The sequence below is a fragment of the Pelobates fuscus genome, chromosome 9, assembly GCF_036172605.1.
Source record: "Pelobates fuscus isolate aPelFus1 chromosome 9, aPelFus1.pri, whole genome shotgun sequence".
In the NCBI taxonomy this organism is placed as follows: domain Eukaryota; kingdom Metazoa; phylum Chordata; class Amphibia; order Anura; family Pelobatidae; genus Pelobates; species Pelobates fuscus.
Genome location: NC_086325.1, coordinates 64,042,703 through 64,068,120, shown reverse-complemented (window position 1 = coordinate 64,068,120; position 25,418 = coordinate 64,042,703). Strand labels below are relative to the sequence as shown.

The window sequence follows — 25,418 nt, the reverse complement described above, 5'->3', positions numbered from 1 at the left end:
GACCAATCATAGCTTAGAGAGGGGTATTTAAACCCCTAATTCACCCTAGTACTTTGCCATGTCGTGGTTTCAGTTTCCTGGTTCCCTGAAAGTGCTATTCTCGTGTTTCTGATTTCCTGGTATCCTGATCCTTGGCGTTTCCCTGGTTATTCTGATCTCTGGTTTCCCTGACTTGGCTTGTCTTATCGGTATTGAGTATTTTCTGGCTTCCTTGACCTCGGCTTTCCCTTTGACCATTCTCTGTCTCTAGCGTATTAGTCCGGCCATTCTAAGGTCCGGTTTACGCTCTATCCTGTTATTTTCCTTTTCTTTCTTATGTATATATTTACATAGTTTCTGCGTGCTGGACCACATTACTAGTCGTGACATTACGACATGGCCATGGATCCTGCAGAACTATGCAAACATATGATCGCCTGTGAAAATAGGGTGGAGGATATGGACCACAGGTTAGACCAATTTGCCCAGGCATTTCAGACCTTGCTCCAGAGGACTGCCTATTTAGAGGTCCCTCCTGTACCACCTGTGGTTCCGCCACCTGTAGTGGTTCCCGTACCACATAAACCACCGTCCATAACCTTGTCACCGCCCCCTCGTTATGGAGGTGATTCTAAGGAATTCAGAGGTTTTTTAAACCAAATAGAATACCACTTTGAGGCCTCCCCAGGTGCATTCCCAACAGATAGATCTAAAATAGGCTATCTGATGAACCAATTAACTGGAAAAGCCTTGACTTGGGCTAACCCCTTATGGGAAAGTGGTGACGCAGTAGCCCGTGATTACAGTATCTTTCTTACGGCCTTTAAGGCTACATTTGAACCTAAAGGCAGGGAGAAGAACGCTGCCAAAGCCCTTATGAGAATCAAGCAAGGCAGTCGTTCTGTAGCCGATTATGCAATAGAGTTCAGGACATTAGCGTCTGAGGTTGATTGGACCAATAGCGGTCTGGTGGCTGCTTTCTCTGAAGGTTTAGCTGAGAATATACAAGATGAGACTGCAGCTAGAGACCTTCCGGTTAATCTTAATGAGTTTATTGCCTACATGATAGACATTGATAACCGGCTCAGAGAGAGAGAGCGTAACAGACGTTCTAATTTGTCCATAGCTCCTCGTTTCTCTAACCCAGTGGTGAGTAGCCAAACGCCTCTTGAAGAACCTGAACCCATGCAATTGGGTAGTGCTAAACTCACTGAGGCAGAGAGACAACACAGACGTAACGAGGGGTTATGTATGTATTGTGGCAAGAAGGGACATCTAAGATCGTCATGCCCGGTTCGGCCGGAAAACTTGCACAACTAAGGCACGTACGGGGACCGACCTTAGGTGTGATGTATATGTCCCCTAAATTGACTAAGAACCGTTTCCTTATCAAAGTAACCTTATCTTTCGAGAACACTGCTGTTCAGTGTGAGGCTATGATTGACTCTGGGGCAGCGGAGAATTTCCTAGACAAAGAATTCTCTGCAAAACATCTCCTGCCCTTAAGACATAAAGAGAAACCTATAGCAGTTGAGGCCATTGATTGAAGGCCTCTTACCCAGCCTTTCATCACACACGAAACTCTGCCAATCACTGTTTCAGTGGGTATTCTCCACTCTGAAGAAATGACCTTTCAAATCATATCTTCACCTACAGTTCCGATAATACTCGGTTTCCCTTGGCTCCTGAAACATTTTTGTTTGGATTGGATTGAAGGAGAGATTGTGAGTTGGGGTGAGAGATGCAAAGGTGTTTGCTTTAAGCAAATCCCACAACCTATTGGCACCATTAATGTTCCTGTTACACCTCCCTTGACCACACAAATTCCACAGCAGTATATGGATTTGAAAGAGGTATTTAACAAGGTCCAGTCAGAAGGGTTACCTCCTCATAGACCTTATGACTGTACTATAAACTTATTACCAGGGACTATGCCTCCCAAGGGAGGAGTCTATGCCTTGTCCCCCCAGGAAAATCTTTGTTTGGAGGAATATATTAAGGATGCTCTCAGAAAGGGTCATATCCGTAGGTCCTCCTCACCAGCCAGGGCTGGATTCTTCTTTGTCTCTAAAAAAGAAGGAGACCTACGCCCTTGTATTGATTATAGGGGTTTGAATAGGATTACCATAAAAAATGCCTACCCTATTCCCCTTATATCAGAGCTATTTGACAGATTGAAGGGAGCTCGAGTCTTTACCAAGCTCGATCTCCGAAGTGCATACAATCTAGTCAGGATTAAGGACGGTCACGAATGGAAGACCGCATTTAACACCAGAATGGGACATTACGAATACCTGGTTATGCCGTTTGGATTATGTAACGCTCCAGCGGTATTCCAGGATTTTATTAACGATGTCCTAAGAGAGTACCTTCACATGTTCGTTCTAGTGTATTTGGACGACATTCTCATCTATTCCCCAGACCTAGAGACACATCACGAACATGTGAGAATTGTACTGAAAACCCTGTTACAGAACGGCCTTTACTGTAAACTGGAGAAATGCCAGTTTGACCAAACGGAGATACAATTCCTTGGATACGTTATATCTCCGTCTGGTTTCCAGATGGATCCTCGCAAACTGGAGGCAGTCTTACAGTGGCCATTACCCAAGGGCCTTAAAGCTACTCAACGCTTTATAGGTTTTGCGAATTACTACCGCAAATTCATAAGGGGATTTTCCTCCGTGATTTCCCCTATAACCAATTTAACAAAAAAAGGAGCAAATTGTATATCTTGGCCCAAAGAAGCAAGAGAGGCATTTGAACGATTAAAATCTTTATTTTCCTCAGCACCTGTCCTGACCCATCCTGATCCATCCAAACCATTTATCCTAGAGGTGGATGCATCAGAGACAGGAGTTGGAGCCATTCTGTCTCAAAGAGAAAGTCCTGATACGCCTTTACATCCCTGTGGATTTTACTCTCGCAAACTCACACCTGCAGAGAGGAATTACGACATAGGGAATAGGGAACTTTTGGCCATTGTACTTGCCCTTAAGGAATGGAGGCATCTCTTGGAAGGTTCCAAAGAGCCACTTTTGATCTTTACTGATCATAAGAATTTGGCTTATATTGGGGACGCTAAGAGACTGTCCTCTCGTCAGGCTAGGTGGTCATTGTTCCTCTCCCGATTCAATTTCGTAATTACATACAGACCTGGTACTAAAAACACCAAGGCAGATGCACTTTCTCGGCAGTTTGAGACAGATGAAGTTCCGGAACAGGTGATATATCCTATTGTACCTCCTGAATGCCTCATTGTCACTACAGTTTCCGAAGTGTCTTCTCCACTCTTCTGTGCCATAATAGCAGATCAAACTCAGGCACCTGTGGGAAAACCTCCGGACAAACTGTATGTGTCACCTCAGTTTCGAAAGAAGGTACTAGATTTGTTCCATGACAACCTCACAGCGGGCCATCCTGGAGTCCATAAAACTCTCTCTGCCGTCTCCAGGAGATTTTGGTGGCCTGCTCTTAGAAACGATATCAAAGATTATGTTGGGGCATGTCAAATATGTGCCGTTTCTAAAGTTCCTCCTAGGTCACCTCCTGGACTGTTACAACCACTGCCCATACCTAGTGCTCCATGGACCCACTTGGCCATGGATTTCATTGTGGATCTACCCAGTTCAAACGGGTTTAATACAGTCCTTATGGTTATTGATAGATTCACGAAGATGGCACATTTCGTCCCACTTAAAAAATTACCATCTGCTCAAGATCTAGTTCAAATATTCTTGAGAGAGATCTTTCGGTTGCACGGTGTACCCAAAAGCATAGTATCTGACAGAGGTACCCAGTTTGTTTCTAGGTTTTGGCGTTCCTTTTGCAAACAATTGGGCGTCGAACTCTGCTTTTCGTCAGCATATCACCCTCAAACAAATGGAGCAGCAGAGAGGGCGAATCAGTCTTTAGAAGCCTATTTACGTTGCTTTATAAATGCCAATCAATCTAACTGGTATGAGCTCTTACCCATGGCTGAGTTCGCCAGAAACAACGCCACTCATGAATCTTCTAATCACAGTCCATTCTTTGTTAATCAGGGTTATCACCCCACTGTTTTACCTTCTGCATTCTCAGACACAGAAATCCCCGCTTTGAACACCCGTTTAGAATCGATTCATGATACATGGGATTCCGTCCATTCAGCTCTGCAAAAAGCCTCATTACGAGCAAAGGTCCAAGCTGACAAGAAACGGGGCGCTAATCCTGTCTATCTTCCAGGTGACAGGGTGTGGCTCTCCACAAGACATATCAAGCTTAAGGTCCCGTCCATGAAATTTGCCCCTCGGTACATTGGTCCCTTTCGAGTTACCCAACGTATTAATCCAGTGACCTATACTTTAGCACTACCGGCTCATATGAGAATAGCGAATACTTTCCATGTGTCTCTGCTCAAGCCCCTTACTTGCAATCGCTACACCAGGGTATCCACTCCTCCTTCGCCCTTGGTAGTGGGTGATCAAGAAGAATACGAAGTCCGTTCTATCATGGACTCCAAATTATCCAGAGGTGTCTTGTCCTATCTCGTTGACTGGAAGGGTTATGGTCCCGAGGAACGTTGTTGGGTTCCTGCTGACCGGGTCCATGCGCCCCGTCTTATCCGGTCATTTCACAACCGCTTTCCTCTTAAGCCGGGTCCTTCCCGCCCGGTGCGCGGTCTTCGAGTGGGGGGTACTGTTGCGGTCACCGGCCCGCCGAGCCTCACGGTCGTGCCCGACCGGCACGACCGCTCCGACTACACGAGCTTATCTGCTCGTCGGCGAGCCGGGAACCGCGCACGTAGTTCTTCCGGGCATCACGCCCGAATCCAATATGGCGCCGACCACGTGGTCGCGTCTATGGATAGCCCCGCCCCCGAGAATTATACTAACGTGTGCGTGACGTCACGACGTCAACGCACACGCACGTTCTGGGGTCAGAGGTCGCCCTCTGACCAATCATAGCTTAGAGAGGGGTATTTAAACCCCTAATTCACCCTAGTACTTTGCCATGTCGTGGTTTCAGTTTCCTGGTTCCCTGAAAGTGCTATTCTCGTGTTTCTGATTTCCTGGTATCCTGATCCTTGGCGTTTCCCTGGTTATTCTGATCTCTGGTTTCCCTGACTTGGCTTGTCTTATCGGTATTGAGTATTTTCTGGCTTCCTTGACCTCGGCTTTCCCTTTGACCATTCTCTGTCTCTAGCGTATTAGTCCGGCCATTCTAAGGTCCGGTTTACGCTCTATCCTGTTATTTTCCTTTTCTTTCTTATGTATATATTTACATAGTTTCTGCGTGCTGGACCACATTACTAGTCGTGACAGACAGCCATAGGAAGTCTGGGCAGGTTTAGAAGGGGAGGGCTTGCAAACGTAGCAGATAAAAGACCTGCAGGTTTTGCAAGCGGTTTTTAGATCAGGTTAGAGGGCAATCCATTGAAAAACAGTTATTTTGGTCAAAAATGTGCAATTCTCCTGTCAATTAGTGATAGTTCGTTGTTAGTAAATGACCCTGAGTGAGTTCTGCGTGACAGATGAGCTAAGCTTATAAAAGAGCTTTTTATGTGTTGACACATTTATCAATGTTTGATTTTTCTAAAAACAATATTTCTCTTAAAGGATCCTAACACTTACAGAAGAAATTGGATACAAAATGAACTATCCAGGAGAAACAGCAAATATTAGTACACAAACATTAGCTTTATTCGTATCCTCAGTCAATTTTACAGAATTTAAAGATATTTTCTTTGCAGTGAAATCTTACCAGGACGGAATGAATCCTGAGGTATGACTATTCTATATTGCATAAACCATACAAGACAGCTTTATTGACGAAGGCTGGGAAATGATCAAAACTCATTCTATGACTACAGTTTTAAATGATAAAAGTTGTGGTTTGACATCTCTACTGTAAGGTTCTTGCATTTCCTTTAGGATCAGTCCATGTCAATTGGTCCAATCATTTTTAAGTTAACTGTTTGATCATTTATAATCTACCTATATTTTCCAAGTGATTGCCAAGAAGGGAAATTAAGGGCACATCCGGAACATGCTTTTCTCAGGAATGGTGCTGCCATAGAGACCAAAATTTATATACAATACAGATATAGGAATGGCCATATGGTGGAACTGAGTCCCCGTATTTGTTTGTCTGAGATAGTTGATCTTAAGTAGCCTTGTACAATTTAAAACTGTATTTATCTGTATTATCTATGTATTGGTATGGCAAAACCACACATTTTAAAATTTTTATTTTACTTGGTTTAACCACAGTTTCCATATTTTTTCAATGACAAATGACAAAAGATTAGTTATACAGATATTTAAGGGAACCTCAATATCTCAGCTAGTTCCTTGGACCAAAAACTGATCTCTAGAGCACATTACAAGGTACATGTACATATATAAACATATATAAAATTTAACACATTCCTGATCGTTAGACTTAAGTTCTAGAGCAGTGATGGCGAACCTTTTTGAGCCCGAGTGCCCAAACCGCAATACATGCCAACTTTTTTTTCCTTAAAGTGCCAACACGGCAATTGCGTGGGGGGGGGGGGGTGCGTGTGTGTGGTGGGGGGGGGGGTGCGTGTGTGTGTGTGGGGGGGGTGTTGTATGTGAGGGGTGCTGTGTGTGTGTGTGTATGAGGGGTGCTGTGTAAGTGTATGAGGGGTGCTGTGTAAGTGTGTGTGTGTGTGTGTGAGGGGTGTTGTGTGTGAGGGGGGTGCTGTGTGTGTGTGTGTGAGACGGGTGCTGTGCGTGCTGTGTGTTTGGGGGGGTGCTGTGTGGTGTGTAAGTGCTGTGTAAGTGTGGGGGGGGGTGCTGTGTGTGTGTGTTTGGGGGGGGTGATGTGTGTGTGTTTGGGGGGGGGTGCTGTGTGTGTGTGTTTGGGGGGTGCTGTGTGTGTGTGTTTGGGGGGGGGGTGCTGTGTGTGTTTGGGGGGGGGGTGCTGTGTGTGTGTTTGGGGGTGGGTGCTGTGTGTGTGTTTGGGGGGGTGCTGTGTGTGTGTGTGGGGGGTGCTGTGTGTGTGTGTGTGTGAGGGGGTGCTGTGTGTGTGTGTGAGGGGGGTGCTGTGTGTGTGTGTGAGGGGGGTCCTGTGTGTGTGTGTGAGGGGGTGCTGTGCGTGGGGTAGGGGTGCTGTATGTGTGTGTGAGACGGGTGCTGTGCTGTGTGGGTGTGAGACGGGTGCTGTGCGTGGGGTAGGGGTGCTGTATGTGTGTGTGAGACGGGTGCTGTGCTGTGTGGGAGGTAGGGGTACTGCTGGGGGGTAGGGATACTGCTGGCGGGGTATGGGTACTGCTGTGGGGGGTAGGGATACTGTGTGTGGGGGGTAGGGGTGCTGTAGGGGGTAGGGGTGCTGTAGGGGGTAGGGGTGCTGTGGGGGGGTAGGGGTGCTGTGTGTGGGGGGTAGGGGTACTGCTGGGAAGTAGGGGTACTGCTGAGGGGTAGGGGTACTGTGTGGGGGGTAGGGGTACTGTGTGGGGGGGTAGGGGTACTGTGTGGGGGGGTAGGGGTACTGTGTGGGGGGGGTAGGGGTACTGTGTGGAGGGGTAGGGGTACTGTGTGGAGGGGTAGGGGTACTGTGTGGGGGGGTAGGGGTGCTGTGTGTGGGTAGGGGTACTGTGTGTGGGGGGGTAGGAGTACTGCTGGGGGTGGTAGGAGTACTGCTGGGGGTGGTAGGGGTACTGCTGGGGGGGTAGGGGTACTGCTGAGGGGGGGTAGGGGTGCTGGGGGGGTAGGGGTACTGTTGTGGGGGAGGAGAGGTACTGCTGGGATGGTAGGGGTACTGCTGGGGGGTGGGGTGGTGCTGGGGAGATAGGGGTGGTGCTGTGGGGGGTAAGGGTACTTCTGGGGGGGTAGGGTGCTGCTGGGGGGGTGCTGTGGGGGGTAGGGGTGGTGCTGGGGAGATAAGGGTGGTGCTGGGGGGTAAGGGTACTTCTGGAGGGGTGGTGCTGGGGGGTAAGGGTACTTCTGGAGGGGTGGTGCTGGGGGGTAAGGGTACTTCTGGAGGGGTGGGGGGTGCTGTGGGGGGTAAGGGTACTTCTGGGGGGTGGGGGGTGCTGTGGGGGGTAAGGGTACTTCTGGGGGGGGGTGCTGTGGGGGGTAAGGGTACTTCTGGGGGGTGGGGTGGTGCTGTGGGGGCTAGGGCTGGTGCTGGGGAGATGGGGGGGGTAAGGGTACTTCTGGGGGGGTAGGGGTGCTGTGTGTCAGTATCCCCCCCTCCCTCCTTCTTACCTTTAATGAAGTGGGGGGGGGGGGACACACAGCCATCCCTGGTGGTCCGGTGGTGGCAGGCAGTGCTTCCGGTTCGGGAGGCAGGGGAGGGATCTGTGATGCTGAACCCTCTGTCTTCCCGCGCGATGCTGTGTGGAGCGTTGCCATGGTAACGCTCGGCAACGCTCCACACAGCATCGCGCGGGAGGACAGGGATCAGCATCACAGATCCTTCCCCTGCCTCCCGAACCGGAAGCAGAGTAGGCGCCTGCCGTTTCGGGCAGGCAGGTGCCTACTCTGCAGTGATGGCGGACCTGTGGCCGCGTGCCCACAGAAAGGGCCCGGCGTGCCACCTGTGGCACGCGTGCCATAGGTTCGCCATCACTGTTCTAGAGTAATGCTCAAGAGCACTAATAGTTCCAGTTTTAAGGACAATTTAGAATGCGCCATGACACAAAGATGGCCACTGTGGTTACCCAAGTAAAATAAAAAAATAAATAAAAAAATGGAAGATATGCAATACCAATATATTTTATTAGGAACATTTTAAATGTTCAAGACAACTTATGTTGGGCCACTTGATATGTTTAATTTAGCAATCTTAGTTAAGCGACCAACACATTTTGATCCTTACTCTTTGTGTCATTTCCCAACTTCCCTCTTAACAGATTACCCTGGAAAATGAACCCATTGACAAGACTGTGGCCTTCATATATTTGCCGGGAGCCATTAAAGACAATGCTTCTACAATCACATCTAAAGTGCAGTTTAACTTCTTTGGTAAAACATCGCTTTTTGAGGTACGTTTCTGTTTTCCCATGATTAGATACATATCTGTGATACTTTGACGTTAGTTTGTCAAACTAAGGGTTGTGGTGAGTTGCCAAGTCAGCCCAATGATAATAGAGTAAAAAAAAAAAATAGCTTTCCAGTTGGACTATTTTGGAGAGGTAATTCCACCTTTCCATTTTGATTTAGTTTAGCTCTGTCAACTTGTCAACTTGCTACATGTCTTTAAATCAGTGGATTTTAAACCGCTGGGTTGGGAAACAAATTTGGGTCTCCATGCTTTTTCAGTGTGTTCATAGTTGATGTATGAATTTTACTAATGTCTGTTAGTTGTAGAATATGTAATTCGTTTGGTCGCCGATTCAGAAAGAATGCTCAATATCGCATTTTGCTAGACGTGCAAAACATTTTTAAGCTTTTTGTCTGATTAAAATTCCGGGCAATTATGGAACTAATTGATTCTAAAAATTTGGTTGGTGCACAAAGCATTGTCAAGCGCAGGAAAAAATACATCAGACAAGGTACTCCCACTTTGTCTCAAAAAAATAAATCAGATATGAACAAAAGAAAAACTGATTCTGAAGAGAAGATGAAACAATGGGAGAAAGGTAAGTTTAAAGTGGCAGAGCCACTTTAAAGGGGTTTAAGTATGATGATATTGATTTCTGAACTAACCAAATTATCTGTATCGATTCCAGGTATTTTATTTTTAAATATATGTGGTTATTTTAGTTAAAAACGGGAGAAACGGGAGAGATAGCTCCATGAATAGTTCTCCAGCAGCATTATCACGAGTTAAGGTTCAATTTTTGCCAAGTTAATCTCCCAAGTTTTGCCAAGTCTTCCTCTTCCATTAAACAATTACCATGAAGTTGTGTAATTAAACCTGTGATAAATGTATCTTTCCTGGTTACATACTTTGACACTATTTTTCTTCTTATTGTTTTATAATATTAATGCATTTCTCCAATAGCGCTCTAATTTATGTAATTTACATTTTAGGATAGCATTTATAGTAATCTCATGTTAAACACATATGTTGTAAGTGCCAGTGTTGAAAATACTGAGGTCCAGCAACTAAGAGAGCCTGTGGACATATCTCTGAAGCACATTTACCCAAACAACGTGAGTTGCTCTCTTTAATTCTTTCAATATTCACAAACAGATTCAGGATGTTTTGACGTTTGTATTATACACCTCCTGATTCTGTGATATATCTAGAGGGATCTTCTTTAACAGTTATATAGGAACATTTTCCATTAGACTTGTGCACAGTTAGGACAAAATTCAACCACGCAAACAATTTTGTGAAAAATAATTAGGCTTAACCAAAAGCACGTGAAAATGGGCCAATCACTATAATGCAAAATATAACTATTATGCATATATTTTACAGTAAACTGATAGGCACATCGTTGTGCCATTGGGTTCACAGATCAAGTAAAAAGAAATAAACTATAGAGGGAAAAAAGAATAGCAGTAAAATAATCTATATTTATATATTTGTCAAATATATAATATATAATATATAAGCATCGATTTTATACTTGATCTGTGAATTAAAGCAACATTTAGTGTCTGTCCCCTAACTTTTAGTTTCATGGCCCAAACCATGAAACAAGTTAAAAATCTTCATCCATTAGTTTCCTTCCTGATTTGTCCAAATGCCGTTTTGGAGTTACAAAATTTGGACGACCTGCCGAATGCCAAAAATTCAGACGAAACACAATTTATGTGAAACTGAATTCATTTTCCCACTGAGTCAATTTCCCACCACTGTCCTCATTAGGCCATACTATCAGATTAAGTAGGCTGGTTGAAACCAGTAGTTTTAGTCCAATTTTAAAACGTTAAACTGTTTTGTTTTTTTTAAATAATATTAACACGATATGACATTTTCCCGACCCTACAGATTAGCATAATTCTTATTTTAATGTGACAGGTCCACTTGAAGAACTGGAGCCTTTATCTAAGCCCTAATTAATTTTCCTATCACTGTTTTTTCAGCTACCGTAGGCTAATATTATTTTATCAAATTTTTTTTTGTAACACTGCCAGATTGCAAATTCTTGGAATGAAGACGTCCATCTGTTGTTTGCAATTATCTCCCTCTCCTGTCTATTTAATCTATATGGAAATTTTACTTTCTGTCGAAAAAGTAGGTGGTTAGAATTCAGTCTCTGTGAAGTACTGTGTGACTCACATAGTCCTAACGGTTTGCTGTAAAGCTAAATAGCTGAGGTGGTTTCTCGAGAAAGAAGTTGGAATATATTTCCCAAATACAATTTAGTTAAAATATTTTAATAGATCTACAGTTCCATTAGTTACAGTGGGAATTGTTAATAATTCAAAGTGAATTTAAAGTGAATTGCAAACTATAGGCCAAAGCAGCCACAATAAATTCAATATATTTTACATTGTGTATGTGTTTATTTTATATCAGGATTCACTACCCGTGTATTGCGTGTTTTGGGACTTTCAAAGAAATGGTAAGTTATTCATCCTATTTGAAGTTAATATACTGTCTATAATTTTACACATATCTTCAGTAAAAAAAAAATTCTGGTGTCTTGGCATTACCAGGTATCTATATCCCATGAGAAAGAGAACATCACATGTAAAATTAGTCAGGAACATGTGTTTGTGGGGTGTGATTACACCCTGCCAATGCATTATGGATCTATGGATGGAATTCAGCAGAGTAGCAAGTATGTGATGTTTAGAACTCCTGACAAGGCTGCGGGAAGTTGTCAATGTGGCTATATCTTCTGGTTACATTGTCTTCTTCTATTAAGAAAAGCTGAGAGCTCTGACAACTTGGTCAATGAAAGTACAGACAGTGTCACCGCTTGCATAAGCAGAGCCAATATACCCAAAGGTAGCACATGCAGCCAACTTAGGGGTCATTGGCCCAGGTGCCGCAATGTCTGGGTGACTGGAGGGACCCATCTGTCACTTTATGTGGCATGGCCTTGTGTAACATTATAGATGATCAGGATCTTTTTTATCCTCTACCCGGTCTGACAGGAAGCTGGCTGCAGAGAGCACCTTACTGTCAGACTGGATAGAGGATAACTTTACATGAAGCCATGCTACAACAGGTGGTAAGGTTCACAAAAGAAGGAGGTGAGAGAGCAAATTTCACAAGGGGTAAGAGACAAAAAGGGGGATGGAAATTGTGGAGGGGGTTAGAGAAAAGGAAGGCAATCAACTATGGGATTAAAAGACACAAAGGGAGGCTTAAGACACACAAAGTGGTGTAATAGACACACAGAGGGAGTAAGAGACACAAAGGGGTAAGTTAGAGACAAAGGGAGGGGTAAAAGACACAAAAGTGGGTAGAGGGGCAAAAGGGGGATAAGACAGTCACACTAAAAGGACTAAGACATTTAAAAGAAAAGATAAGAGACACAAGAGGTGGTAAGAGACTCCCCTATGCACACACTCTTCAGCCACCATGCACACAACACTCAACCAGCACGCACAGACATCCCCAACCTCCCCCCACTCATACAGCTCTCACCCTCCTCCACACACACACAACAAACAGCCCCTACACACACTCTCACACAAACAACACCCAGCACAACACATATTATTATTATTATTATTATAGCAATTTATATAGCGCCAACAGATTCCGTAGGGCTTTACAATATTATGAGAAGGGATTTAACTATAGATAGGACAATTACAAATAAACTTACAGGAACAATAGGTTGAAGAGGACCCTGCTCGATCGAGCTTACATTCTATAGGAGGTGGGTGTAAAACACATTAGGACAGGAATTTGCAATCAAATAAGGTGGACTGCCCTTTAGGAGAGGGCAAGAGACAGGTATGTGAGGTAAGGGTTAGTCTTGGAGGCCATATGCTGTCCTAAAGAGATGGGTTTTAAGGCACTTCTTAAAAGATGCAAGACTAGGGGAGAGTCTGATGGCGGTAGGCAGGCTATTCCATAGGAAGGGAGCCGCCCGCGAGAAGTCCTGCAAGCGCGAGTTGGCCTTACGAGTGCGGACAACGGACAGGAGGTGGTCACTGGGAAGAGCGGAGAGACCGAGAAGGGACATACCTATGGATCTGTGAGGAGATATAAGAGGGGCTAGAGTTGTTCAGTGCTTTATAGGTGTGAGTTAGTACCTTGAATTGACTCCTATAGCATACAGGAAGCCAATGTAAGGACTGGCAGAGGGGTGAGGTGTGAGAGAAACGACTAGAGAGGAAAATCAGTCTAGCAGCAGCATTCATTACAGACTGTAGGGGTGCAGTACGGCTATTGGGAAGACCAATCAGGAGAGGGTTACAGTAATCCATGCGGGAGATTACCAGAGCATGGACAAGCTCCTTGGTAGTATCTGGTGCAAGAAAGGGGCGGATGCGGGCTATGTTTTTAAGATGGAATCTACAGGATTTGGCAACATGCTGGATGATAATATTATTTACTGCTAAATAATCTGGTTACCTGAGTGAGCCATGAGATATGATTGAATCTTGGCAAGCTCCAAAAGCAAAAGTGAATGAACTCCAAATATTGCTGATACACATTTCCTTTCAATTGGTTGATGCATGCTTTCACCATGATTTTAACATGATTAATGTTGTACTGTGCTATTATTAACTCCTTGCTGTTCTGTTTTCAAGATGGACTGGGAGGATGGAGTACATCAGGGTGTAAAATGAAAAATACAAATGTCAACTACACCACCTGCCATTGCACACATCTCACCCACTTTGGTGTTCTTTTAGTAAGTAGCAGATATCAATGTAAAAAGGCATCTCTACTATTGAAATGTGGTGGCTATCTTTGGCAGATGTTTCTTTATGACATTTTTCACAATTCTTATCCAGCCTCAAGGTAAGCCTTCACCAGGTTTTAGGCAACCTTTGGCACTCCAGATGTTGTAGACTATATCTCCCATAATGCTCTCAAGCTCTTACTAGATCTCCCATAATGCTCTCAGGCTCTTAACGCCATAATGCTGGCAAAGCATCAAGGGAGAAGTAGTCCTCAACATCTGGAGTGCCAAAGGCTGCCTATCCCTAGCCTACACTGATCTAAATTTGATGGCTCTGTGTCATCCTAATCATTACTCTGTAGTTGAGATGCAATATCAAGCAGTTAGTTAAAAAGCTACCTGGTGCCAGAGTGGCCAAGTTTTTAAAATATTTTTTGTTGTTGCTGTTTTACCCTCATTTTAACCCCTAAAGGATCAATGAATATCCATGTTGTCATCCTATCTTGGTTGTTCAACACCTTATTATTATTGCCATTTACAGTATATAGCGCTTTACAATATTATAAAAGGGGGGATTTGACTATAAATAGGTCAACTACAAGAAAACTTACAGGGACAATAGGTTGAAGAGGACACTGCTCAGACGCGCTTACAGTCTATAGGAGGTGGGGTGTAAAACACATTAGGATAGGAAATAGCAATCAAATAAGGTGGGAGTGAAGCAGAGCTGGAGGAGAAAGTAGAGTGCTGCTCTTTAGGAGCGAGAGACAGGTATGTGAGGTAGTTACTCTGGGAGGCCATAAGCTTTCCTAAAGAGATGGGTTTTAAGGCACTTCTTAAACTATTGAAGACTAGGGGAGAGACTGATGGCGGTAGGCAGGCTATTCCTTAGGAAGGGAGCCGCCCGCAAGAAGTCCTGCAAGCGTGATTTGGCCGAGCAGCAGACAGGAGGTCATGGGCCGAGAGACCGAGAAGGGGCATACCTATGGATCTGTGAAGAGATATATGAGCGGTTAGAATTGTTCAATGCTTTAGAGGTATGGGTTAGCACTTTGAATTGACTCCTATAGGATACAGGAAGCCAATGTAAGGACTGACAGAGGGATGAGGTGTGAGTGGACCGACTAGAGAGGAAAATCAGTCTGGTGGCAGCATTCATTACAGACTGTAGCGGGGCTATACGGTTTTTGGAAAGATCAATTTGGAGAGGGTTACAATAATCCATGTGGGAAATTACTTGAGCATGTACAAGCTCCTTAGTAGCATCTTGCATAAGAAAGGGGCGGATACGGCCAATGTTTTAAAGATGGAATCTAAAGGACTTGGTAACATGCTGGATGTGAGGCTCAAAGGTGAGGCCAGAATCAAGTATGACACCAAGACAGCGCGCTTGCAAGGATGGACTGATGTGGAGACCACTAACTTGAAGGGAGTGCAAAATAGGAGGATCAGTATTAGAAGGAAGAAAGACAAGGAACTCAGTTTTAGAGAGATGTAGTTTCAGAAAGCGGGAGGACATCCAGTCAGAGATGGAAGAAAGGCAAGCAGTGACACGTTGCAGAATGTCTGGGGAGAGGTCCGGGGAGGAGAGATATATCTGGGTGTCATCAGCGTACAGGTAGTAGAAAAGGAGACACTGAATGAGGTTGGGAGAGATAAGAGGAAAACCACGAGAGCACAGAGTCACAGTGACCAAGCGATTGAAGAGTTTGAAGAAGGAGAGCATGATCAATGGTGTCAAAGGCAGCAGAGAGGTCAAGACGAATTAGTATGGAGTAGTGGCCTTTGGATTTAGCTGCGATTAGGTCATTAGTAACTTTGATAAGAGCAGTCTCGGTAGAGTGGAGGGGGTGGAAGCCAGATTGAAGAGGGTCAAGGAGAGAGTTGGAATTGAGGAAGTGAGACAGTAGCTTTGAGGAAAAAGGGAGCAGGCATATGGGACAATAGTTAGAGGGGGAGGACGGGTCGAGAGATGTTTTTTCATGATCGGTACTACAGTGGCATTTTTAAGGTCAGCAGGGACAATGCCAGAAGAGAGAGCGCAGTTGAAGATGTATGTCATCATTTAGTTTTGGGAGATCTATCCAGCCATTCCATACACTCTCAAAAGAAAAAAGGCCATTCCATTTTGGAATTGGACACCAGGAGGCCACATTGTTATAACTGCATAGACAATTATTGGTCCTAATGGGGTTAGTGTTATGTAGATAGCAAAACTATTGTTAGATACATGGTAACTACCAATTTCAGCAGATTCACAGATAATATACTCTCTATTTAATAGAAATTCCTTATTTGACAATTAGAAATAGAACAAATGCAAATGATAAAACAATATTTAAAAATGAACCTGTATAGAAAACCTAAAAATAATATAATCTGAAATGTTATCTTAAGAGCCTGTAGTCCATTAAATCACAGATATGTAAAGTGAATATTTATCTTATCGATTTTTTTTCATTTCTGTAAGATTAAATTAGAGTAAGTGTATATACTTTGTATTTTAATACTCTATGTTTTCTATAAGGGATTCTTCCATTTTGCACTTTAACCCCTTAAGGACCAAACTTCTGAAATAAAAGGGAATCATGACATGTCAGACATGTCATGTGCCCTTAAGGGGTTAAAGGGACACTATAGTCACCAGAACAACTACAAGCTTTTGTATTTGTTCTGGTGAGTAGAATCAGTCCCTTCAGGCTTTTAGCAGTAAACACTGTCTTTTCAGAGAAAATGCAATGTTTACATTACAGCCTAGGGATAACGCCACTGGCCACGCCTCAGATGGCTACTAGAGGAGCTTTCTAGGGCAGTGCTGCACACTGTGCAGTACTACCATTCACCCTCTACTCCCTCTGCATGCAGAAACTTAACTTTGCTCACAGAGATTGGTTCAATTAATCTCTATGAGGAGATGCTGATTGGCCAGAACTGTGTTTGACTTGTGCTGGCTCTGCCCCTGATCTGCCTCCTTGACAGTCTTAGCAAATTCTATTGGAAAGCATTGTAATTGGCTCACAGACTCACTTCTGATTATGTCAGCTGTAAGCAGGCAGATCAGGGGCAGATGCAGCAGCTGCAGACTTGAATACAAGTATGATTTTACTATATTTAGGGAGGCAAGGGGGGTAAGGAAGGGTTAGATGGTGGTTTTAACACTATAGGATCAGGAATACATGTTTGTGTCCCTGACCCTATAGCAGGCATAAGCAACCTTTGGCACTCCAGATGTTTTGGACTACACCTCCCATGATGCTTTGCTACCATTATGGGTGTAAAAGCCTTATGGGGATGTGGTCCACAACATCTGGAGTCCCGAAGATTGCCTATCCCTGCCCTATAGTTTTCCTTTAATACAGATTTCTTCAATTTTTCTACGAGAGGGATTAAGAAAATCTGAGACTCTCACATATGCCAGCTTCATGGCTTGCTCATTTCAAAACAGGATGTGTGTTTTCCAAGTGTTTGAATCACTTGTGGAATCTATGTATCGGTTTAATACAGTCACATTTATACATTGTATACTATCTACATTGGCTGTCAATTTTGCTCATAAGGTTATTTATAATTGTATGAATTGTTGGGAATCCAAAGTGAATTCCACATTAATGTCTAATTATAGAAGAAAATACCTGAACTAGAAATTATCTCAAATTCAGCTTTTTTTGTGTGCCTGTTTTGGAATAAAAATAGGAATTTACTTTAAATTCCAGACAATTCTCATTTCAGTGAATAACCCTGCTAGAATTGACTAGTAGTTTTTATTCCTCACCAAGCACCATTATTACCTGAGCTGTAAACATGGACACATTCAATATACCAAGATGCCAAAAGAAGTGAACATTTTTTGGGGCCAAATTAGCCAAATTGGAAACATTCTCCAACAATTTTCCAACTTGGCAAGTGGCCTGAATTTGCAATATAATTTTCAGTTCTTTAGAATGCCTATTTTATCACATAATCCACATCATTATGATAGCTGTATGACCACAGAGAATGCTATCCAACTTAATTCACCATAACTGAATTTGCTGCTTCAACTGTACTAAATTTAATTGAATGCAGTTTGCTGAACTCAATGCACTACAACTAATTAAGTATTTTCACTTTTCTCATTTAGGATATTTACAGGGCCAGTTATATCAGTTTCTATGATCCCACATTAAGCCTGCTGACCTATGTGGGATGTGGCATCACATCTCTTTTCCTGGGAGTTTCTCTGGTTACCTACCTGACATTTAAGTAAGACTGAACTTTATTATTTCCATATTTTATATCTGAGTTACATTGCAGGTTGTGATATAAACCTCAAAATTATTTCATAAAGTGATGTCTCCAGGGCCGGTGCAAGGATTTTTGGGTACATAGGCGAAGATGTATTTTTCCGCCCCCCCCCCCCCCCCCCATTCAAAAATAACATCTTCACCTATGTGCCTCTTAACCAGCCCCTCTCCCCGTCCATTATTGGTCCCCTCCCTTCCCTGTCCCTTAGTGTTCTTCTGACAGTCACACACACTCAATGACAAACACAGAGACTCACTGATCTGACACACACACACTGATTGACACTCATTGACAGACACACTGATAGTCACACACAGACTCAATGACAAAGATACTCTCACTGATTTGACAGACACTCACAAACACACACTGACAGACACACACACACTGACACACTCACATGCAACACTCATACAATCACTCACAGACACACATACACTCACTCACAGTCACTCACAGACACATACACTCACTCACGCACACACTCACAGACACACATACACTCACTCATGCACGCACTCACAGTCACTCACAGACACACATACACTCACACACACACTCACAGACACACATACACTCACTCACGCACACACTCACAGACACACATACACTCACACACAGTCACTCACAGTAACACATACACTCAGACACTCACACACAGACACTCACACACACACTCACAGACACTCACTCACACAGAGACACATACACACTCAGACACTCACTCACACACTCACTCACACAGAGACACATACACACTCACAGACACTCACTCACACACACAGTCACTCACAGACACACAGTCACTCACAGTAACACATACACTCACTCACGCACACACACACACACACACAGACACATACTCACATACACTCACACACACACACACACACACAGACACATACTCACAGACACTCACTCACACACACACACAGACACTCACACACAGACACTCACACACAGACACTCACACACAGACACACACTCACAGACACACACTCACAGACACTCACTCACACAGAGACACACACACTCACAGACACACAGACACTCACACACACAGACACTCACACACACAGACACTCTCACACACAGACACTCTCACACACAGACACATCACATACATTCACAAATTATTTTAATACATAAATCATATCCACCCAGCCTCCCTACCTGGAGAGCTGGTGTGGATCATTCCCTGGGGTCCAGTGGGGCTGCTGGGCGGCGTGCGGCAGGGCTGCGATCAGGCGCTGCGAGGGAGCTCTAACCTCTCTGCTCTGCTCCCTCTTGGGCTGTCTGCTGATGCCGCGGGAGCCGGAATATGACGTCATATTCCGGCTCCCGCGGTATCAGCAGACAGCGCGCGAGGGAGCAGAGCAGAGAGGTTAGAGCTCCCTCGCAGCGCCTGATTACAGCACAGCCGCACGCCGCACCGGGAGCCGAGATGGTGGCCGGCAGGAGGGAGAGCTTCCCTCCTGCCGGTCACTGAAATATTGCGCCCCCGGAGCCGGTGCGCCCTAAGGCGGCCGCCTGTGCCGCCTTATGGACGCGCCGGCCCTGGATGTCTCCATTTGAGAGATTACTTATAAAAGTTTGGTGTCTCTAACCACTTTTTGTATTAATTTATGTAGTTTATGTGGCTATTGGTCAACGAGTTCTTGGGCAACCTGTTTGCTGTCTTTTAGTGTTTCCCACCAAAGGTTTGAAAGGTTCAGGCTGACCCTCTGCATTAGAGTAGTTAGCTCGGTGTCTTTAGTACTGGTCTCGTAGAGATTTTGTGGAAGCAAGAATAAACATAACTGTAACGGATCACCTGGCACCCCGACCGGGTACCTCCGTTAATGGATGCTCCTAGTGCTTCCTGAGGACTCCAAGCACTCTGGCAGACACCACAATCACCGAATCCGAGAAACCTTTTAAATTCTCCCAAGCATATGAATGCGGTAGACCATTGAATAGGAACCATACGAATAGGCTTGTACTCCTAGCAGTTAACTGGAACAGCATGCAATAAATCCTTCCCCCCAATAATGAGACGACACATCACTTTGAGGGTAAAACAGGAACTCTGGACTGTCTCATCCAGCCTGGCTTTTATTACAATAATACACATACAGGCCACACCCAGGGGGAGGCATAAAATAACCAATCACATACATGGTTCAGCCCACACATCCCCTCCCCTCAGATAACATTAAACCCAATTATCCGGTACACCTTTTCAGCCAAGTTCTGGATGTACCCCAAAAACAGGGGGTACACCTTTAAATCCAGCATCGCTGGATAGCCCTTATTCAGGGGGGAAACATATCCAAAATTCAAGTCATTCGGATGAACAGTTCGGGAGATATGGGGTTCCAAAGATTTGACCGACCGCATGGGTAAAGTATCCGAAAACAGTTCCATGCATTTTGGCCCTGCGGTCGGTCACAAACAAGGGAATGAAAACAGACGAATTGCCTGTGTTATAGAGCCTGGAGAGGGTTTGAATGAATTCCCTTGTTTATGGGGTTCTTTCTACCGAACGGCGGGCCATTCGGTAGTTTTTATACGAATTTCTGGAAGTATGGAGGTCTCAGCGGTGTTTGCCTAGTCAAGTGTCCGATTTTAGTTCCAGACACTCGACGGCAAAACACCGCTGTTCGGTAGTTTAAGATGGCCGCCGCCACGTGTTTGTTTCCCGAATGGCGGCCACCCAGAGGACAAAGAATACATTACACTGATTGCCAATTACCCGTTTGCAACATTGTTGCAAACTGTAATTGGAGGCACACTTATTCCTGGGTGGTCTGGTTGTTCGGTAGTTTCACTCAATATAATGAATGGAGTGATTCTACCGAACAATCAGGTGAATGCTGCATACATATCCCAGGTTAAGCTTAACACACAAATACACATATAATATTACAGGCAGTACACTAGAATATGTAGCACAGTCTTAAAGGGACAGTAGTCCCAAAAGTCCCAATATGTCCATAGATGCTGTTAAAAGGGCCAGTAGCAGCAATATACAGTACAATATGCCCCAAATAACCCAGGGGCCATAGTCAGTAGGTAGGAGGCTAGCAAACAGGCTTCTCCAGGGCCCAGTGGCGAGGTTGGTTTCGCCACAATAACTTTAAACCGAGCTTGAGTACCAATGGCATGAACTGGATAAGCATGTCACTTATCTTAGTGCGTTTAGTTTGACACATCCATGCGGAGAGAATCAGCAAACCGCTCTCCTCCCTAAGCCAGTGTATTATTTATCTGGCAGGCTAAAGGGAATAACTCAAGGGTCACCACACTGTATACCCAAATATTTGTATTCAAGGTATTGCAAAAATTGCCAGAGACACCACTTGTCAGACCTGCTACACATCCAAGGAGGCATTTAATTGATCTACCAGAGACAATCAATGCATCAGTAATGGCAGAAGATGCATGCCTAGGTGTGTGCAGGTATTTGTTACTGAATGGATATTTGTTTGTGCATCTGTATTTCTGTGGACGTATCTGTCCACCTGTTAGAATTTGTTAGAAATTTAAAGCACTGCCTCTCCCCAATTTGAGCCCTGGATCCTCCCCTAGTTTGGTGTGCCTTTTTTAGCACTCTTATCTTTTTGTAGGACTCCATATAACATACCTATTAACATTGGGGAGGATGAATTGGACTGCGGTGGTTTGGGTTGGTCAATGGGGTAATGCTAGGTCCTCATATACATATAAAACCTTTATTTGCCTGTACAATTTTGGTGACAGTCACATTTTGATTTCTATTTGTAGGCCACTCAGAAGAGATTACCCTTCAAAAATATTAATGAACATGTCTGCTTCTTTGCTAATGCTAAATCTACTTTTTTTGGTTAACTCGTGGATATCGAATTTCCAAATTCATGGCCTGTGCATCACCTCTGCTGCTCTTCTCCATTACTTGTTGCTGGCGTCTTTCACATGGTTGGGTCTAGAGGCCGTGCACATGTATTTTGCATTTGTCAAAGTTTTCAATTTGTACATCCATAACTACATATTGAAATTCTGCATTGCCGGATGGGGTATGTATAAAGCTAATATGGCTAGTATTTTGCTACGAGATTCTTAGATTTGTGTGTCCTGTAGTTCTTCTGTCCTTTATCCTTTTTTTATTATTATTTTTTTTTTATTTCTTATATGCAGTGGGAAGCAGTTATCAAAGTATTTTAAAACACTTAAACTGACAAAGGAAAACATTCTATTTTTGGCTGTTGTGGAAGCCTTAGAGATTTACACATAAAATTATTTTGTAAAAAATGAAAAAAAAAATATATAAATATATATAAAACATTACAGGTGAAATTAGTATCTTGTAATACCTTTTTTTATTGGACTAACAGAATCTTGGAATCGCAAGCTTTCAGGAGAGCCTCCCTTTCTCAAGTCTAAAGCATTTCTCATATTCACAATAAGGGGTCTATTTACTAATGTCTGAATGTCCCAATACCAAATGGGGTAAATGGTCCCTTGTGCCTCCATGTGTTATGGAACTATGTCTCCTAAACAACAGGCTCCATCCCCATGGATGTATATTGCAAGGAAAACCTGTCACTGGTCCCCCTGTGCCCCCAGCTGGGTTTTTGAATTCAATAATGCCAACATCAGTGGTCAGCTGGTAGGGGCTCTTCTAAAAAGGCAGCAGGTGGGGACTATGTAATAACACAGAGTGGAAGACAAGTTATTGCCAACTCTTCTACCCCCTCCCCCATGAGCTTCAGTTGGGGGTGTATTACAACTAAGAGACATGGACATGCTCTTGCCCACCTTCACTACCTTATAGGCTCCATGGGTGAGATATTAAATAAATAAAAAAATTAAATACTGGTCAGGCCACCTCACCAGTAAGTTTCCCTGGGCAATTCACCTAATGTTTTCTGTCTTTCTGCCTAATAATAAATATCTGGCTATCTCAAATCCTCATAGATTATAAGATCATTTGAACATGGCCCTTTTCACCTCTTGTCTCTGTTAATATTCTTGTATCAAATATCCCATTTCTATAATGTATGGTTCTATGTTTCTATGTAAAGAACTAAGCTGTAAGCAAAAAAAAAGTCATACTTACTTCAGAAGTCGTCTTTCTTCTTAAAACCACAAAAGGCCTAAAAAAAAAATCCACTATAACTCGACGCAACTAATAAAATGAGAAAAACCTGAATTGCAAAATAAAGCGTTGAAAGAAGTAAAAGCATGCGGCAAATAAATAATCCACGTTGGTATATCAAGGGCACCACGACAAACTGACATTTCAAGGCAGGAAACGCCTTTATAAATGTTTTCCCACACGTTGAATTGGTGGGTAATTAGTGGGTAAGAGCTCTCTGATTGATTGACTTCCTTACTTGACTGGCATCCTCATGGGTTGAATCCCTTTCTAGTGACCATGCAGCAGATTAAATAACAATGAGTAGCCCTTCTGCTTATTGTTTAGTAAACATGTCCTCACCCACAGCATGGCTGGCGGGGGTATAGTTATAAGGGATATTTTAAACTTCCCGTTATAGTTATATGGCCGTTTACCCCTATATTTACCCCCATATGCTTTTTCATTATTATTTTTTTTTACGTAGACAGTAAATACTGCTATTATTTGTTGATATTTTTGCTGCAATATTTGTGTGACTTGTGTCTGTAACATGTAAGGTGAACGCTATATAGCCTTTAGTGGCCCCGAAGGGATGAGTAAAGCTATTTGGATTTTATACTTGTGGGTTGGAAATTCAATATTTGTATCTGAAACTGTACCATGAAGCAGTATTGTGAGCACACTGCGATACTGCTGTATACCTATAACGCTAACATAACTGTAATGCTTTCAGTGGGAAAGTCTCAATTGCAGGGTACTGTCCCACCATCCTGATTTGCTACCCAATGTTCCGCATCCTGAGACATCATCAGATAGCACAGTGCAAGCACGTGCAGCAGGCACTATGTAGTGGGCCAGACTGGAATAGTTCTGTGAGTTTGACGTGCCTGACTTCAAGCTCACATGCCCCATTAAGTGTGACCCTCCCACAAGTTGTGTCATTGGCAATGCCCCCTAGAAAGAGTCTTGATTCTGCATGGGGGAAAACTTGGGAGATATACTCTAGAGCAGTGGTTCCAAAGCCAGTCCTATCCAGGATTTATGTATGTCCCTGTTTTATTTCAATGAAGATACTGGCGAACAAATGGACTGTTGGTGGGTCTTGAGGACTGGTTTGGGAAACACTGATCTAAACTATTATAAATAGTGTACAGATGTTTTATTATTTTTGCAGTTGGGTACAGTTATCATATCTGTAAGAGTTTTTGGATATCATTAGGATAATTTCTAAATATATTACAAAATGTACTTGCTTGACTGTATATATTTTTTTGCTAGGTATACCTGCTTTAATAGTTGCAATTGTACTGGCTATAGATAGAGATTCCTATGGTATTCTACCTGATGAAAAAGCATCTGCGGTCTCGCCTGATAATTCGGAATCATTGTGAGTTTTATGTTTAACAAATTATGGTTAAAGTACATTGTTTATAAGGATTATATTACACTCTTGTTCATGTTATTAGTTGTAATAATATTTTTAACATGTGTACTTTGATGCAACTAATAATTTAACAAGCTACTTAAATGAACACTCCAACCACCATAACCACTACATCCCACTGTATAGTTATGCTAGCAGGAGTACCATTGCACCCTCCCGGGGTAAGTAGTCAAACTGTGTAAGAATAGTTTGACGACATACCTGCCAGTCACCTCTCAAACCCTCCCCTGGTACCTGAAGCTCCTGCAAAAAGTTTTAGTTAGCTCCACTGATGGAAGTCCATCTCTATTAAATTAAGTGGTAAATGTAGCAAAATTTTATTTTATTTATTTATTTTTTCTGATGTCGAAGATAGTTATAAACATTAATAAATCAGTATGTTTAGGAAATACTTATGAATAGAAGTTGAACTGTTTAAAATTGCAGCCCTGTGCAGGCCCGTAGCGATGTTTTCCCTGATGGAGTAACTGCATTGCCACTTAGAGGAATAGGCTGAATAAACTCGCAGGACTTTTGCCCGAGTTCATTCTTATCTTTTGTTTTAAAGCCATGCAACTAGTCTTCATTTATTTAATGTTCTCCTTTTTGGGGAGTGGTGTTGTGCCTCAACGTTTCTGTTATCAGGGGTGGTCATTTCATTACTGTACTCAGATAGTATCTCTGACAGCTTGACCCTATGCATAGGCAGTCCTCTGTATGCTCAACATGCTTTCATTGTTTTAACACTTAGCCTGTACGCGTTATGTTTATACTGCCTAGTGAATTTAAAAGTTTGGTTTCTCCCAGGTACATCATCATAACAGCCTAGTCTGATAAGAATATACTTTTCCTCTTGTAATGTGCATGCCTGTTCTCATTCTGATATATATATATATATATATATATATATATATAAT

General features: G+C 43.3%; 1 protein-coding gene across 1 annotated transcript in view; it reads left to right on the top strand.

Moving 5' to 3' along the window:
- The window catches only part of ADGRG4 (adhesion G protein-coupled receptor G4), a 146,182-nt gene that overhangs the window by 86,583 nt on the left and 34,181 nt on the right, over positions 1-25,418 (top strand). The window contains exons 12-19 of the mRNA XM_063433434.1: positions 5,577-5,742; positions 8,840-8,971; positions 9,963-10,085; positions 11,404-11,449; positions 13,602-13,705; positions 17,817-17,938; positions 21,746-22,014; positions 24,357-24,465. Of these exons, the coding sequence (XP_063289504.1) occupies positions 5,577-5,742; positions 8,840-8,971; positions 9,963-10,085; positions 11,404-11,449; positions 13,602-13,705; positions 17,817-17,938; positions 21,746-22,014; positions 24,357-24,465 (1,071 nt within the window). The remainder of the gene's footprint in view (positions 1-5,576; positions 5,743-8,839; positions 8,972-9,962; positions 10,086-11,403; positions 11,450-13,601; positions 13,706-17,816; positions 17,939-21,745; positions 22,015-24,356; positions 24,466-25,418) is intronic.